Source organism: Asparagus officinalis, chromosome 1 (assembly GCF_001876935.1).
Source record: "Asparagus officinalis chromosome 1, Aspof.V1, whole genome shotgun sequence".
Lineage (NCBI taxonomy): Eukaryota > Viridiplantae > Streptophyta > Magnoliopsida > Asparagales > Asparagaceae > Asparagus > Asparagus officinalis.
The window spans coordinates 20,321,466-20,336,883 of NC_033794.1; the positions used below are offsets into that span (position 1 = coordinate 20,321,466).

Sequence of the window (15,418 nt, forward strand, 5' to 3'; positions counted from 1 at the left end):
GGCGGGCCACGGCCTCCTGCTGCTGGAGTTGCCATGGAATCACTGTCGGATGTTTCAGGCTCCATGTAGAAACGAGCTCGGAAAGCAGCAAGATGAGCATAATATGCAGGTGGCACTGTCAGAAGGAGAATAAGTGTGAGCAATGAATTCAGGTTCACATAAAATCGCGGGTAAATTTCACAAAACATACGTGAACTTTGGGGTCTTTTACCCAAAATCACAGAAATAAACACCCTAAACTTTTCAAAAACTACATGAAACCCCCAAACAATCAGACAGCGTTAACCAGTAGAATAAAATGTCTAAATTACCACTCTTACTTTCTATTTACCCTAACCTGGAAAAGCTCTTTTTTTTAAATTACATAACAAAATTGTCCAAATCACATCTCAAGTGAAGCAAGTAACAACTTAAACTAAATGCTGTTAGTCATAGTACTTAAGTAAGACAACTACACAGGTTCAGGGGTTTTCTCTGAATTATCAAATTTAGGGAGGGTTTTGAGCAAAATACTGCTTACCCTAAAATCAACTAATAAGAACAGAATGTATGAAAGGAACTTACCAATAGATACAGATCTTGTGCACCTTGCATATCTGGAAAAGAAAAAAAATCAACAACCAATAATTAGTTTTAAGAAAAAGAAAAAGATGAATATTGGATATTTAAACAGTCAGGAGGAGGATTTTATCCCATTACGTGTAGCATAAGTTGTTTGTAAGTGATTGCAAACCATCTGCAGTGAACTTGTTTTCATCCCACAATACATGATAATGCGCAGGACGGCTTGTGCCCTATTAGTAAAAGATAAATTTTATTAACTATGAATGGCAACAAGTAAAACTTTATGAACATTGATGAACAAAGCAAAAGGACTTTTACCTGGATACCAGCATGACTACATAGGTAAAAGTCAAATTCAGTCGGATGACAGATTTTGGAATCAACAACAGTGCCTGCAAATTTCAAAAGATATTAAAAGAAGTACAAATGAAAAGAAATTATTTACTAAGGCAATAATCAGGAATACAAATCTTCAGAACCTCGCCCTAAAGGATTGTGGTGGTCTGAAACACCATAAATAGAATGGTTCAAATTCCCATACTGTATGCAGGTGTTCTTATAAAATTTGCACTCAAGAACTTAATCCTCTACCCTGATATAAATCATCATATGTATGCAGGTACTTTTATAAAATTTTGACTAAAGAATCAGACGTAAGAACCTAACCTGGCAAAATGTTTCCACTCCTATCGACTGAATGCTGATTTGCATGGTTTTCTGCAAACAGCCTAGTGTGGTGGCGTTTCTGAACCACCACAAAAGTCACTGGCGGCTGATAATTAGGCTCCAGAGATGCACATGCCTGGAAAAAAATGTTTTGTCACATAAGCATTAGCTTCAGCTAGGGAAATATTATATCATTAGAATTACCTACGCAAAATGGTGATAAGCAGACAGAACCTTTCTTAAAATGTTTTGTCACATAAGTATTAGCTTCAGCTAGGAAAATATTATATCATTAGAATTACTAGAATTACCTACGCAAAATGGTGATAGGCAGACGGTACCTTTCTTATAGCATCAAGTTCATACAGTAAGACTTGATAGAATTGTCCCTCGCTAACCCCATCCCTGAAATAGAAGTAGTAGATTAGAATCAGTATTTTGCCGAGATGACAAGTGACAAGTTCATATCTTAACCAATTTACCTGTAAAATATAATTCTTTGAGGCTTCTGCCCAGTTGCTTTCTTGAAGGAAATAAGTAGTTCCCTGATAGTATTGAGAGCAGGGTAAGTTCCTTGGAATATTTGAAGGAACTACATTCATAAATTGACCAACCCCAACACAGAAAAATTGGTGCAGAACAAAAGAAGGGTTATACATACTTTATCATTCCACCAGAGACAGACCCTCTCTGAGGATCTTGCCAAATTTTAAACAGATCCTGAATCAACTCCTGGCGATGTGCCTGAGCACAAACCAATCCTGCATACTTTGTGATCTCTGGCCAGTCTTGAGAGGCAACAACCTGAAGGTGTGAAAAAGTAATTGTACTGAATTTCCAACAAAAATATATCTTAACATAAGAAACTAGCCTTAAATTTTGTGTTCTGTATCTTACCGCTGCAATGGAGGGGCTAGAGTCTTCTCCAGGATGAGGATGTGTGACATCTGCACCAAAAATAATCGTAGGTCTTTCGCTAACCAGAGGTATGCGCCTAGAAATAGCATCCACAAGAACCGTGTTTCTACCACCGACCTTTTAACATGGAAAATACATATTAGAAAGTGCAGCAATATAGTTGGAGAAAGAACGGAACAAAATGCATACAACATACCTTTACGTTTATCTTCAGAGCAACATTTGCAAGATACTGCTTACTCATCCTAAATACATGCTTCGTTAGACAGCATTGAGAGACTAATCCAAGGTCAGTTTCACAAATACGTTTTAGATCCCCTGTCATAAAGCACAGTTATAGATTAGAAGTGTTTTCCAATAATCATACAATGATGACACCAAACAAATAAAAGCCACTATAAGCGACCTAAGTTTCACAACAATGATAGAATGGCCGCATGGAACAGGTAATAGTACAAAAGTGCATAAAATATGGCAAATTTGAAAAATGAAGGTAAAATAAGATATACCGTAAAGAGAGCCATTATTATCAGGCAATATCACAACAAGCAGATCCAGTTCTTTGTTCTGAGGTCGCAATATGCCCATTGCATCATGATAGCGTGCTTTTAAAGCTCGTTCAACTTGATCAGGCCGAGCAGTTAATGGTGGGAGCACGGGCTCCAAAGAAAATTGCTGCATCAAATTCAAATTACTTAATTTGGCTTCACCTACTAACATGATATATGTAATGTAAAAGATAATATACCATTGCACTTTTTTTATTGAATAGGAGAATCCAAGTGCAATTACCATCCCAGAAATTTGGCACATCTGTGCTAGTTCATGGCAAAATCCACGAGCAACGCTTTCTTGAACATTCCGTGCAAAATTAATGCACATCCAGCTATTAACTCTCCCACCATTCACCATTTTCTGTATTGGAAAAAGTAAGTGAAAACTGATGCAAATACCATTCAGATACGGGTGTTTTGAACTAATAAATAGAAATTGGATGTTGGATTATTTTGCTGCAAATATTTTTGGATCTTCATTTTGCGATGGCAATGGGTTGAGTGCAGTTACTATACCTAAGGTAAGGTCAAATGGGAAAAACACACCTATGTGAAGGTGTAGCTAGATCATATCTCGAATGTAATCGAAAATAAAATCAGACCCTACTCAATAAAATCAAACCCTAATAAAATGAACCTCGGAAGTTGGCTTATTTCGCTACAAGTATTTTAAATATTCATTTTGCAATGGCAATGGGTTTACTGCAGTACCTATACCTAAGGTAAGGTCAAATGGAGAAAAACACACCTGTGTAATGGACCTAAAGGTAAAGCTAGATCATATCTCGAATTTAATCCAAAATAAAATCAAACCCTACTCAATAAAATCAAAACCTACCTAATTAAATGAACTTCGGAGTTGGATTATTTCGCTACAAGTATCTTAAATATTCATAATGGGTTTAGTGCAGTACCTATACCTAAGGTAAGGTCAAATTGGAAAAAAAAACCCTATATAATGGAAAAACTAGATTATATGTCAAATTTAATCCAAAACAGAATCAAACCCTATGCAGTAACATACCTAAAAACACATTCAGTGTTAAATATCACAACCCCTAGAAAGAACATAACAGTTGTACCTTATTCATCATATTCCATTGGCCTACTCTCGGTAAGCAGTCTTTCTCCCTTCCAGTATCATGGTATTTAAGCTGTGCAATGAAAAGAATTGGAAAACAATGATTTAGTAAAAAGAAGCAAGAAGCAAGATTGCCATTACCATGATAGATTGACATAATTTAAATTTTACTTACCCATGGTGCAGGCAAAATTCGTGCCTCAACTGATGCAAGTTTATCACTAATTTTAATTCCAAACTCCTGTGCGTAAGGATCCTCGTGGTATGCATTGTGACGGACAGTCTGGAGGGGAAAAGGATGAAGATGTCAATCCATTCAAATAGGTTTATAGGTAACACATTGCTAATCACTGACCAACCCAAGGGAATAGATCTAAATCAAATTAAGTTTAAATGGCAGTTTAAATTTTATGACAAGCATCTGCTCAAAGATATCCGCCATGATCCGTAGATAATATCTAACCAAAATGAAGGCTGTTTTAAACAAGTGGAGGCAGAATGACAAAATAAACTCCTGCGCAGGCAAAATTCCATGCCTCAACTGATGCAAGTTTATCACTGATTTTAGTTCCAAACTTCTGTGCACATAAGGATCCTCATGGTATGCATTTGTGACAAGCAGTCTGGAGGGGGGTAAAAGATGAAGATGTCAATCCACTCAAACAGGTTTATAGGTAGCATGTTGTTACACTGACCAACCAAGGAAACAGATCTAAATCAAATTAAGTTTAAATGGAAATTTAAATTTTACGACAAGCATCTGCTCAAAGTCATCGGCCATCCTCCATAAATAATATCTAAAACATTCAACTAAATGAAGACTGTTTTAAATATGGGAGGCAACATGATAACATAAACACATAGAGAACAGCAGCATAATCATGTACAAACCACGAACCAGATAGAAGCATAATTAAATAACATAGTATTAATAAAGAGAACATGTTAGATTGATACTGAAATTTAACCTTCTGGTGCACATGAAACATATATATAATATAATGTCATAATAAGAAAATATTCAGCACATGTAATCTTCATCTCCGTAATAATTGAGCTCCACATATAGAGGATGCTGGTGACAATTACATGGCCATAATTTCAAAATTGGAATTTCCTACATTTATGATATTTGAGTCATTAATTAAAAAAAGTAGCATAAATATTTCTAGATCAACAAGGACCTTCAGCAATTGTACCTCACCTCAACAATGTCAAGCTCACGATCTCGAGGACGCTGGCAAGTGACCTTGAGAAGAGCAGTTATCTGCCTTTCATTCAACCTCTTAGAATACCTTTGACCTTCCACGATTTTGCACACCTGAAATCAGCATTACAGGAAAATTGCCAAGATGATTAATGAAGAAGGTTCTCCATTGAGAACATGCATTACAAGTGCACCTAAATCAAGCATGCGTGTCTCCATATCTTACAAGTATATAGTGTATTCTTAAAACACATAAAACAAATTAAAAAGACAAATTACTAACACACTAACCTCCATAGGCAGATAATTTGGTCTCTGCTGATTGCCAACTTGCAAGCAAGGCCAATTTGTGTGTTGGATGGTAAAACCATATGTCTCTTGGAAATATTGCACAACGGACTTCATTGTTCCTCTTTCATCTACTGGGAATCTGTTGGATCCATATTCATTTATATTAGAAAATCAAATTATGAAAGAACCGTATCAGAAATAGGTAACTAATGTCTGCATTAAGTGCTTAAAAGAACAGTAGGTATTACGATGGAAAGATACATACGTCAATTCTCTAGTGGACTGTGAGGTTAAACCAGATATGCGGTACTTTCTTCGCATGTTTCCGCGATGAGTAACCTCAACCTTTATGCCCCTAAGTGCTCTCTTAATCTGCACATAAAACATACAGCAGAGAAGAAAATGATATTGTGGATTAAAACTATGAGGTAAGCACCATGTTTATATTGATCAAACAAGTACCATAAAATTCACTGAAAAATAACCACTAATCTTGGCCATAGTTTTAGTTGGATAAAAAGAACAGGAATCTTGAAATTGGAATTGCTGGATAGAAAAATGTGATAGTCCATGCAAATCTTTACTAAAATTAACCTACTAAAAAGGTGTGAAAAAAAGACCAATAGTTATGAAAAGCATTTTTTAAATGAAGTTAATTAATCTAAAGTAAGATGTCGAAAATAGACCTTAACGCGGTCTGAATCAGACAATGGCCTCGACACGTCACGGTTCAAGAGTTGAGTAACAAAATCAATAACTGGAAGTGGCTCAATGAAAGCAGTTGATGACATATCTGCAAGAGAAAGAAGGTTTTTTTCTAGTCAAGCATATATATGCCAGAAGGAAAAGAATACACAGAAACATGTATTTGCAAGAACATCTCCCATTTGCAAGAAATATCATAAGCAATACCACTACTAAGTGAATGCTCAATCAAATCAGTGAGAATAAGAATCACCAAGCTTGATAATCATATAGCTATTTACATAAAATAAAGGAAAAGGTTTAAAGTAAGAAAGTGATGTGAAACTGTAAGTACATAGCAATCTAAGTTAACTGGCTAAAACATTATGTACAAGGCAATTCTTTCATTAGAAAAAATAATATTCATTAGCAAAGGAATCACTTTAAAGTTTTAACATTGCACGCGCGATAGTTTTCCCATATAAAAGATGCCTGCTTTATTTCCATCATGTCGTTTGCTTCTCAGGTTATTATTCTTTACTAGAAAATTTTAACTAAAAATAGATTTTATTCAAAAGTACGTGAATAGTTGGATATCTGATGTTATTACCGATATTCAGGGAAAGGCCCATCTGTGTTGGGCGAATGCTCTGGTAAAAACCCCGCCAACTCTCGAGCCCTTCACCAAGTTGCTGCCGCCTTCCAAGATCAGGTGAATAGAAAGACCGACCAACAGGACAATACCTACGCAACCATCACAGTACAAAAAAAATCACTATCTTTTGGACTAAACAAAAGAAAATAGCTGAAGAGTAGTAGGTACATGATAATTACCTAGCAGTCGGCAATTCACGTAGAACAATGTCAAGAACTTGAAGAGCTTCTTGAGGAGCATCCGCCTGCCTTCCAGCCAAAAACATCTCCAAATGATGAAGATCAGCACGAGAAGCAAATTTTATTACAATTCTGAAAGCTCTCTGTCTCCTGCTGATAAGAAATGAATTAAAGATTTTTCTAGCAAGCTACCAAAAGAGAGGCATGGACAGCAGTACAAGGTATTGCTCCCTTAAAAAAATTACCTCTCAGTCCCTGAACCATCATCTTCATCAGTAAGTGTAACTTGAAACTCTTTGGAGGGAAAAGGTAGTGGCCCAGCAGTATATAGGCTTTTCCTTCCATCATACGCTGGAAGACGGCCTCCTAAATGGGTCTCGCGGTATAGCCTTACCAGCTCTTCCATAACTGCTCGGTTCACCCCTCTTGAAGTAACTTCAGGTGTAATTGAGACCTGATGGGATATAATACACATCCAAAAGTTAAACAAGGCCTCCCCATACAACTTGATACCAATTATACTAAAAGTAAATGTTTAAAAATACACTATGAGCTACTAAAAATGTTTTAAGATATAAAAAACTCACATCATATTGGTGAAGGTCTTTATCAGGGAGTTCAGCAAAGAAGTGGTTTGCCTTCACCACGCACCTAGCACCAAAGCTACCCTTGCCTGGACGCAACGGGAATCTCATAGATTTGCTAGATGCAACAGGCTGAATAGACTGGCTAGTTGAAACTTCAGTTTGAACAGAAAGCTGTTGAACCTGCTGTGTTACCTCAGAAACAGCCATCTCATGGGTTCTTGAAGGCAAACTAGGTTGTGATGAAGCTTGCTGGGTAGCCTGGTAAGGTGGAGCCTCAGTTGCTTGGTGCAGCTCGGGTGCTGGCGACCTCAATGGACCTGGAGCAGGGAAGCCAGCCCCACGCCCCCCACCCATGCTAGAGCCACCCCTGTGCCCACTGTAAAACTGCTGTGGTGGCATACCACCTCTTGGTTGTTGCCCTCCACGTCCTTGGTATTCTTGATGCTGGGGCCCTCCACGGCCTTGGTATTCTGGATACTGTTGCGCTCCACGGCCCTGGTATTCAGCACGTGGGGCTCCCTGGTACTGTGGGTTCATCCCCTCACGAGGTTGGGGGCCACCACCACGACCATGAGAGTACCCTCCACCTCGACCTCCATACTGCGGCTGTTGTTGAGATTGAGGAGCCCAACCTCGTCCCCTGCCACCACCTCCTTGCTGTTGAGGAAATGGGGCTCTTTCAGGAGGACGCTGATATCCACCTTGCCCGCCAGTTTGTCCTTGTGGTCCTTGTGGTTCCGATGTCTCACCAGCACCAGGTAGGTCACTTCTCTTTTTCCTCACCATATCGTCGTCCACTGAGGAAAAACAGGAAACAGTAGTACGTGTAAGTACTTGACATGATGAGGAGATATAAAAAGAAGTAACTTAATGCCCAACACATGGATACTTAAAAAAGTTATATTAATACCTACATAACCAAAATTTCTAGGTAAATCAAATGCGCACTATAATTATGGGAACAACCTCATTACTTGTCAATCCAGTGAAAAGCCATCTTCAGCACAAAGTCAGGACATGAAAATGTATGTTTAATCTATTTGATTTCACAGCACCAGACAAGAAATGGGAACAAAAAAGGAGTTTTGGTTTGTAACCTAAAGCCAACAAAACCGGTGCCAGGAATACCAACGCTTGCATACATTTTCCCAATATATCTTAAGTAGCAACATTGTCATTGCTCCTAAGAAAGTATTGGTCGTGTATTAATATCAAACATTGACTAGAAGGTGTATACATGGACTCCGGAGTATATATAGGACTAGCATATATGATGCCTGAAAGGACAAACATATCAACAAACTTATAGATACACCTATATAAATCTAGATAAAGTAATGCTGGAATGTTAAGAAAGGCATCCCAAAAATCATGAAGGGTTAATCAAATACATCATTATTAAAAAAGGTTGAAGAATGCAACTGTTGCTTAGTAAGAGAAACTTTTACAAAGTTTAGTGGATAACTATTTCGCACAAAAGTTTCCAACGTGAAGAAATCCAAAATAGATAAACGATGGTATTTGACACAATTATGATCTTATAAATTTACTTAAACCCAAGGAAAAAAAGAAGGAAGAACTTAATTATAATATCAAAACAGCTCACTTGTTCAGACCAAAAACGAGGCTTCAACAGGAAACCGAAGAAGAGAATACAGGGTTCTATATGTTAATGCAGAATTAATGCCAAAAGGACCAACACAGTAACCAAATACACAGTACACGACCACGACCCTGATAGTACCCTCCACCTCGACCTCCATACTGCGGCTGTTGTTGAGATTGAGGAGCCCAACCTCGTCCCCTGCCACCACCTCCTTGCTGTTGAGGAAATGGGGCTCTTTCAGGAGGACGCTGATATCCACCTTGCCCGCCAGTTTGTCCTTGTGGTCCTTGTGGTTCCGATGTCTCACCAGCACCAGGTAGGTCACTTCTCTTTTTCCTCACCATATCGTCGTCCACTGAGGAAAAACAGGAAACAGTAGTACGTGTAAGTACTTGACATGATGAGGAGATATAAAAAGAAGTAACTTAATGCCCAACACATGGATACTTAAAAAAGTTATATTAATACCTACATAACCAAAATTTCTAGGTAAATCAAATGCGCACTATAATTATGGGAACAACCTCATTACTTGTCAATCCAGTGAAAAGCCATCTTCAGCACAAAGTCAGGACATGAAAATGTATGTTTAATCTATTTGATTTCACAGCACCAGACAAGAAATGGGAACAAAAAAGGAGTTTTGGTTTGTAACCTAAAGCCAACAAAACCGGTGCCAGGAATACCAACGCTTGCATACATTTTCCCAATATATCTTAAGTAGCAACATTGTCATTGCTCCTAAGAAAGTATTGGTCGTGTATTAATATCAAACATTGACTAGAAGGTGTATACATGGACTCCGGAGTATATATAGGACTAGCATATATGATGCCTGAAAGGACAAACATATCAACAAACTTATAGATACACCTATATAAATCTAGATAAAGTAATGCTGGAATGTTAAGAAAGGCATCCCAAAAATCATGAAGGGTTAATCAAATACATCATTATTAAAAAAGGTTGAAGAATGCAACTGTTGCTTAGTAAGAGAAACTTTTACAAAGTTTAGTGGATAACTATTTCGCACAAAAGTTTCCAACGTGAAGAAATCCAAAATAGATAAACGATGGTATTTGACACAATTATGATCTTATAAATTTACTTAAACCCAAGGAAAAAAAGAAGGAAGAACTTAATTATAATATCAAAACAGCTCACTTGTTCAGACCAAAAACGAGGCTTCAACAGGAAACCGAAGAAGAGAATACAGGGTTCTATATGTTAATGCAGAATTAATGCCAAAAGGACCAACACAGTAACCAAATACACAGTACACGAAAAAATGCACTTAATACTTTCACGCACAAAAAGATTACATGAAATACAACAATACGTTACAGGGCATTAATAGCACACTAGAGTAATCATGAAGCGTTTTAATGAAGGAAGAACTTAATTATAATATCAAAACAGCTCCCTTGTTCAGACCAAAAACGAGGCTCCAACAGGAAACGGAAGAAGAGAATATAGGGTTCTACATATTAATGCAGAATTAATGCCAAAAGGACCAACACAGTATACGAAAAAAATGCACTTAACACTTTCACGCACAAAAAGATTACATGAAATACAACAATACATTACAGGGCATTAATAGCACACTAGAGTAACCATGAAGCGTTTTCAAAGCTCAAAACTAAACAAATTGCTTCCTAAAGAGACAGAAATAAATAAATAAATAGTTAACTTAGAGAAGCCTGTTCTTGAATGAACTACAGAAGCCCAACTCGCATTAAAGGTAAGTAAAAACACACAGATTCATACCAAATCATAACAGAAACACAAAAAGAGAGTAAACAGGGTAAAAGATCGTCCCTTTGGCTCTCCGCTCTTTCAAATACAAAGAAACCCTAAAAGCCGTTCAAAAACTCAAACACGTCTATTGTTAAAAAAAACTAAAATAAAGAGGGGAAAACAAAAAATTCTGCCGTTATGCATCGTTAGCCACGATCGTCTCAAAATCGACAAATGTAACATAAAAAAACACAATTTCTAGCAACAAAATCCCCAAAAAACACAAACATCAGCCAAGATCAAGCAGCAAACTGAACAAAAAGCGACCGATCTTTAAATTTTCGCAAAATCCCTCGGATCTAAAGCCCTAACCCTAGCAGATCAAAGGCAAAGCACAAAGGGATCGAGAAAACCGCTACACCTCGGCGAATACCACGAGCCAAGAGATGAAAACCGCTTCCTAGCTCCTCAAAACCGCCCAAGAGCTCTCTTTCTCCCTCTCAGAAAAAGCTAGAGAGGGACTGAAGAAGTAGTAGGTAGCGAGTAAAGAAAAAGCACGCTATTTTAGAGAGAAGGTGCCACGAGCAATCGCAGCCGAAATCCTCCGGTCCCCTCTGCCCCCCATTTAAACCGGAAACGATGCAGAAAACGACAGGTGCTCCCCTCGACACCCGTAATTCTCACCCATTGGACGTGGGCCCAAAGAAAGTGGGGACGCAACAGAGTCAGGTGGGAGTGTGGGTGAGTTCTCCTGATGTGGGGCCAATGGTCGCACATTGTGGGTCCCAGATATCAGTGAGAGGGTGATTATTTGGGGGGCGGGTAGGACCCCGCTTTTGGGTTTGCCGCTGGTGAAGGGAGTCACATGATTGGTCACGCCCCAGCATAAACTGTCTTTTACGGAGGAAAACGAAAGATAGCGGTAAAAGGAAGAATTGGTAGGATCCGCTGCGGCGCGCATTGCACCACTTTGCTCTTGAAGGCTCGTCCTTTAGTCGACACGTGTTTATCTGGTTCAAAGTATAAGTGTATTTGGAAACAAAAATTTAGAGAATGTATGATCTTAAAATCTTTGCCAGGGATACGGTACGTCCCTCGTGAAGATTTCTTGAGATAAAATCTCAGAATCTAAAAAGTACGTAGTAGCTTTATATATGCTTCGATTCTTTTTATTATTATTATTGCCGTATGTTTTCTTTAAAAAATAATATCATGTGTAATCTATTAAATATTTAAGTTATCTTGAATATCCGTAAATAACTAACATATAATCACTACTGCTTATTTTAAATTTTCATGTTTCGGCTTATAAGTGCGACAAAAGAGATGGATCACGGTTATAAAATCGTGCATTGTGTATTAATTATGTTATTTCCAGCATAAATTTTCGACTATAAACTTACTATTTAGATTTTTCAACAAATTAATCACACCGCCATTATATTACTAGCACTAGTATTAAGCCCGCGCATTGCTACGGCTATTATTTACTGAGGTATATATGTCGCTAAATTGATAATATAGTTTTATATATAACTATTTATAAAAACTTTGGCGATAAATTTTTTTACTATTAGTTATAGAGTGAATCTCCCACTAGTTGACAAAATAATATACTACTTAGCAAGTTTTATCAATTTTTTAATAGAACCAGAAAATATTTATATTAGTGAAATATCTCACAGAGATTAAAATCGTTATCTTCGAGAAGAAAAAAAGAAGAATATATGAACAGTTTTTTCAAAAAAAATGTAGAACAAAAGAATTTCCTTCAAGTTGAATAGTTGATAAAGTGCCAAAAATACTATAGCATGATTTCATTGGAGTATGATCAGTGCTCTCAAGAAAAAATTCAATACATCAGGAACACTAAGTCTATGGATTATAATGTACTGTAGCAAGAACATTAATTTTAATATTGTGAACTATATTGTAATATGAACAGTATTTACTATATCATGAATAATAATTTTAAGGTTTTGCTTTTAAGTTAAGAAAATAGTAGATAATACAGAGCTAGCAATTTTTTTTAACACATCTACATCTAGATAATAACAACAGCCATTAATTTTTTTCTTTTTTCAACACAATAATTCAAACTACCGTTTGAGACACATTTGACTGACCAGAGAATCACGACAAACATTAATTTTTTTTCTTAACTAGTAATTCAAACTATCATTTGAGATACATCCAATAGACTCTGACGCACAATTAATAACAACACACGCTTCTTGCGTTGTTTATAATCTACTTTTCCCCCCCTTTTTTTAAGTTAACTTTTCTTTGAAGAAAACAATAATTACAAATTGGTTAGTATGCATACACAATAATTCAAACTACCGTTTGAGACACATTTGACTGACCAGAGAATCACGACAAACATTAATTTTTTTCTTAACCGGTAGTTCAAACTATCATTTGAGATACATCCAATAGACTCCGACGCGCAATTAATAACAATGCACGCTTCTTGCGTTGCTTATAATCTACTGTTTCCCCCCTTTTCTAAGTCAACTTTTCTTTGAAGAAAACAATAATTACAAATTGGTTAGTATGCATATACAATAATTCAAACTACCGTTTGAGACACATTTGACAGACCAGAGAATCACGAGAAACATTAATTTTTTTTCTTAACCGGTAGTTCAAACTATCATTTGAGGTACATCCAATAAATTCCGACGCGTAATTAATAACAATACACGCTTCTTGCATTGCTTATAATCTACTGTTTTTTTTTTTCCTTTTCTAAGTCAACTTTTCCTTGAAGAAAACAACAATTTCAAATTGGTTAGTATTCATACATATATCATACTCTCTTTAAAAATACGAGTTCAGGAAAATCTTTCTATGATCAATACTACCCTTAATATTTTTTAAAATATTACATTGTTATCCTAATCCATTCTATTTATCTTATCTTCTCTAAATTGGTAATTAAATGATTTATCCTATTCGTAATGAGACTTAGCATATTATTGGATAAAGGTGATACGTTTAATATAATTCAATTCTTTTACTTATTTCAGTTCGCAGAAAATCTAAAAGACATATGCTAGCCAACACCTAAATTTTTTTGGACTTTGTAAAAAATATCCTCCAAGCTTTTTAAATTGCAAAAACACCCTACAAATTTAAAATTTTATAAAAATATTTTGAAAATTATAAATTTTACTTATTTTAATTTAGTGAGCAATCTGAAAATCATATGCTAGCTAGAAAGAAAAAGTTTTTTGACTTTGGAAAAAATACCTTGTAAGTTTTAAAAATTAGAAAAACACTCCTAAAAATTCAAAATTTATAGAAAACACCTTGGAAATTTCAAACTTATAAACACACTAAAAACCTACAAAAACACACTAAAAACTTATAAACAACTCCTAAATTTTTATCGAATTTGCTATAAACACTTTTAACTTCTTACAAATTGTAAAATAAAATCCTCAAAATTATAAAATTTATAAAAAATCCTGATAATTTCTAATCTAACAGTACATTGAAAATATAGGAATTACAAATACCCCTACATAGTTTATATAATTTATAGTAAACAATCTTTAAAGTTTCAAAAATTATAAACAAGCCCTTAAAAATTAAATTTTACAAAAACACCCTGAGAATTTATAACTTATAACTCACAAATAGTAGATCACGTGGCCACAGTCTGGGTTAAAGGAAACAATGATAATATTTTATTTGATAGAGAGATTATTGAGTTGATGATCAATCTCCCAAAAAAACTTTACGTTTTTTATTTTATTCTATTTTTATTAATTTAAATTATCATGAAATTTAACCACGTGTATTGTATGTGCATCTCAACTAGTTGGAGTCTAAAAACTATGAGCTTTCTAAATTTTGGTTTTCAAAAATAAACCTAACTTTTAAGGTGAGTAAAAAGCTCTTGCGCATCTTTTTTTTTTTTGACTTCTAGTTATCTTTTTGCATTGTTAATACTCGACATTAATTAATACTATATAAATAGATAAAATTGCTTTCTTCAAAAAAAATTAGGAGAATAATTTAATTAGTAAATGTAATGATGAACCATTGAAATATAAATCCATGTTGTTTAATATTATGTGGGAATGCATAGAAATCATTGATGCATGAATTTGAGTTTTCATGTCAATATATCAATCATCAGAAAATTGATAGCTAAAATCAGCATTTGTGGTTTACACATGACATAAAAAATTAGAGTTAAAATGAAACTTTTGATCTAAATACATTCACTTGTTGATTTCTATCAATGAAAACATATTAGGTTATATATCCTCCATCATACATTGTGTATATTCATATTTAATTTTCATTGATTATAACCATAGAGTATAAGTGATGCGGCATAAACATGTACCAAAAAGGTTGCAAGTGCACAACCGAGTCAAGTTATAGTATAAAGATATCGATCCCACGAGGAATGTGTTTTTGTAGGAGAAAATATAAAATCGGTTCTTATGTTATGTGTGTGACAAATAGGAGTAATGAGTGATGTGATTGTGGAGAGATAATGAGAATGATAGTGTGTAGATCAATGTGTTTGAGAATAAATGTGATCAATAAGGCAAGAAAGAAGAATGAATAAAATTGAGAAACAAATCAAAAATAAAATTCAAGAATAAAAGAAAATACAAGAAATTAAAGATGGTGGATTCAATTATAGATATGGGTAATCTAAAA

At 35.5% G+C, this 15,418-nt stretch overlaps 1 protein-coding gene across 1 annotated transcript in view; it reads right to left on the bottom strand.

Annotated features, from left to right (window-relative positions):
* The window catches only part of LOC109820751 (protein argonaute 1B-like), an 11,654-nt gene extending 322 nt beyond the window's left edge, over positions 1-11,332 (bottom strand). The window contains 24 exon segments of the mRNA XM_020386950.1: positions 1-115; positions 565-596; positions 700-794; positions 883-956; positions 1,231-1,366; positions 1,572-1,635; positions 1,713-1,775; positions 1,892-2,034; positions 2,128-2,265; positions 2,345-2,466; positions 2,658-2,823; positions 2,941-3,063; positions 3,785-3,856; positions 3,959-4,066; positions 4,988-5,104; positions 5,282-5,420; positions 5,547-5,653; positions 5,968-6,074; positions 6,576-6,709; positions 6,800-6,949; positions 7,045-7,253; positions 7,387-7,955; positions 9,120-9,347; positions 11,154-11,332. The exon segment at positions 1-115 is cut by the window's left edge and continues 31 nt beyond it. Of these exon segments, the coding sequence (XP_020242539.1) occupies positions 1-115; positions 565-596; positions 700-794; positions 883-956; positions 1,231-1,366; positions 1,572-1,635; positions 1,713-1,775; positions 1,892-2,034; positions 2,128-2,265; positions 2,345-2,466; positions 2,658-2,823; positions 2,941-3,063; positions 3,785-3,856; positions 3,959-4,066; positions 4,988-5,104; positions 5,282-5,420; positions 5,547-5,653; positions 5,968-6,074; positions 6,576-6,709; positions 6,800-6,949; positions 7,045-7,253; positions 7,387-7,955; positions 9,120-9,336 (3,200 nt within the window). The 5' untranslated portion in view covers positions 9,337-9,347; positions 11,154-11,332.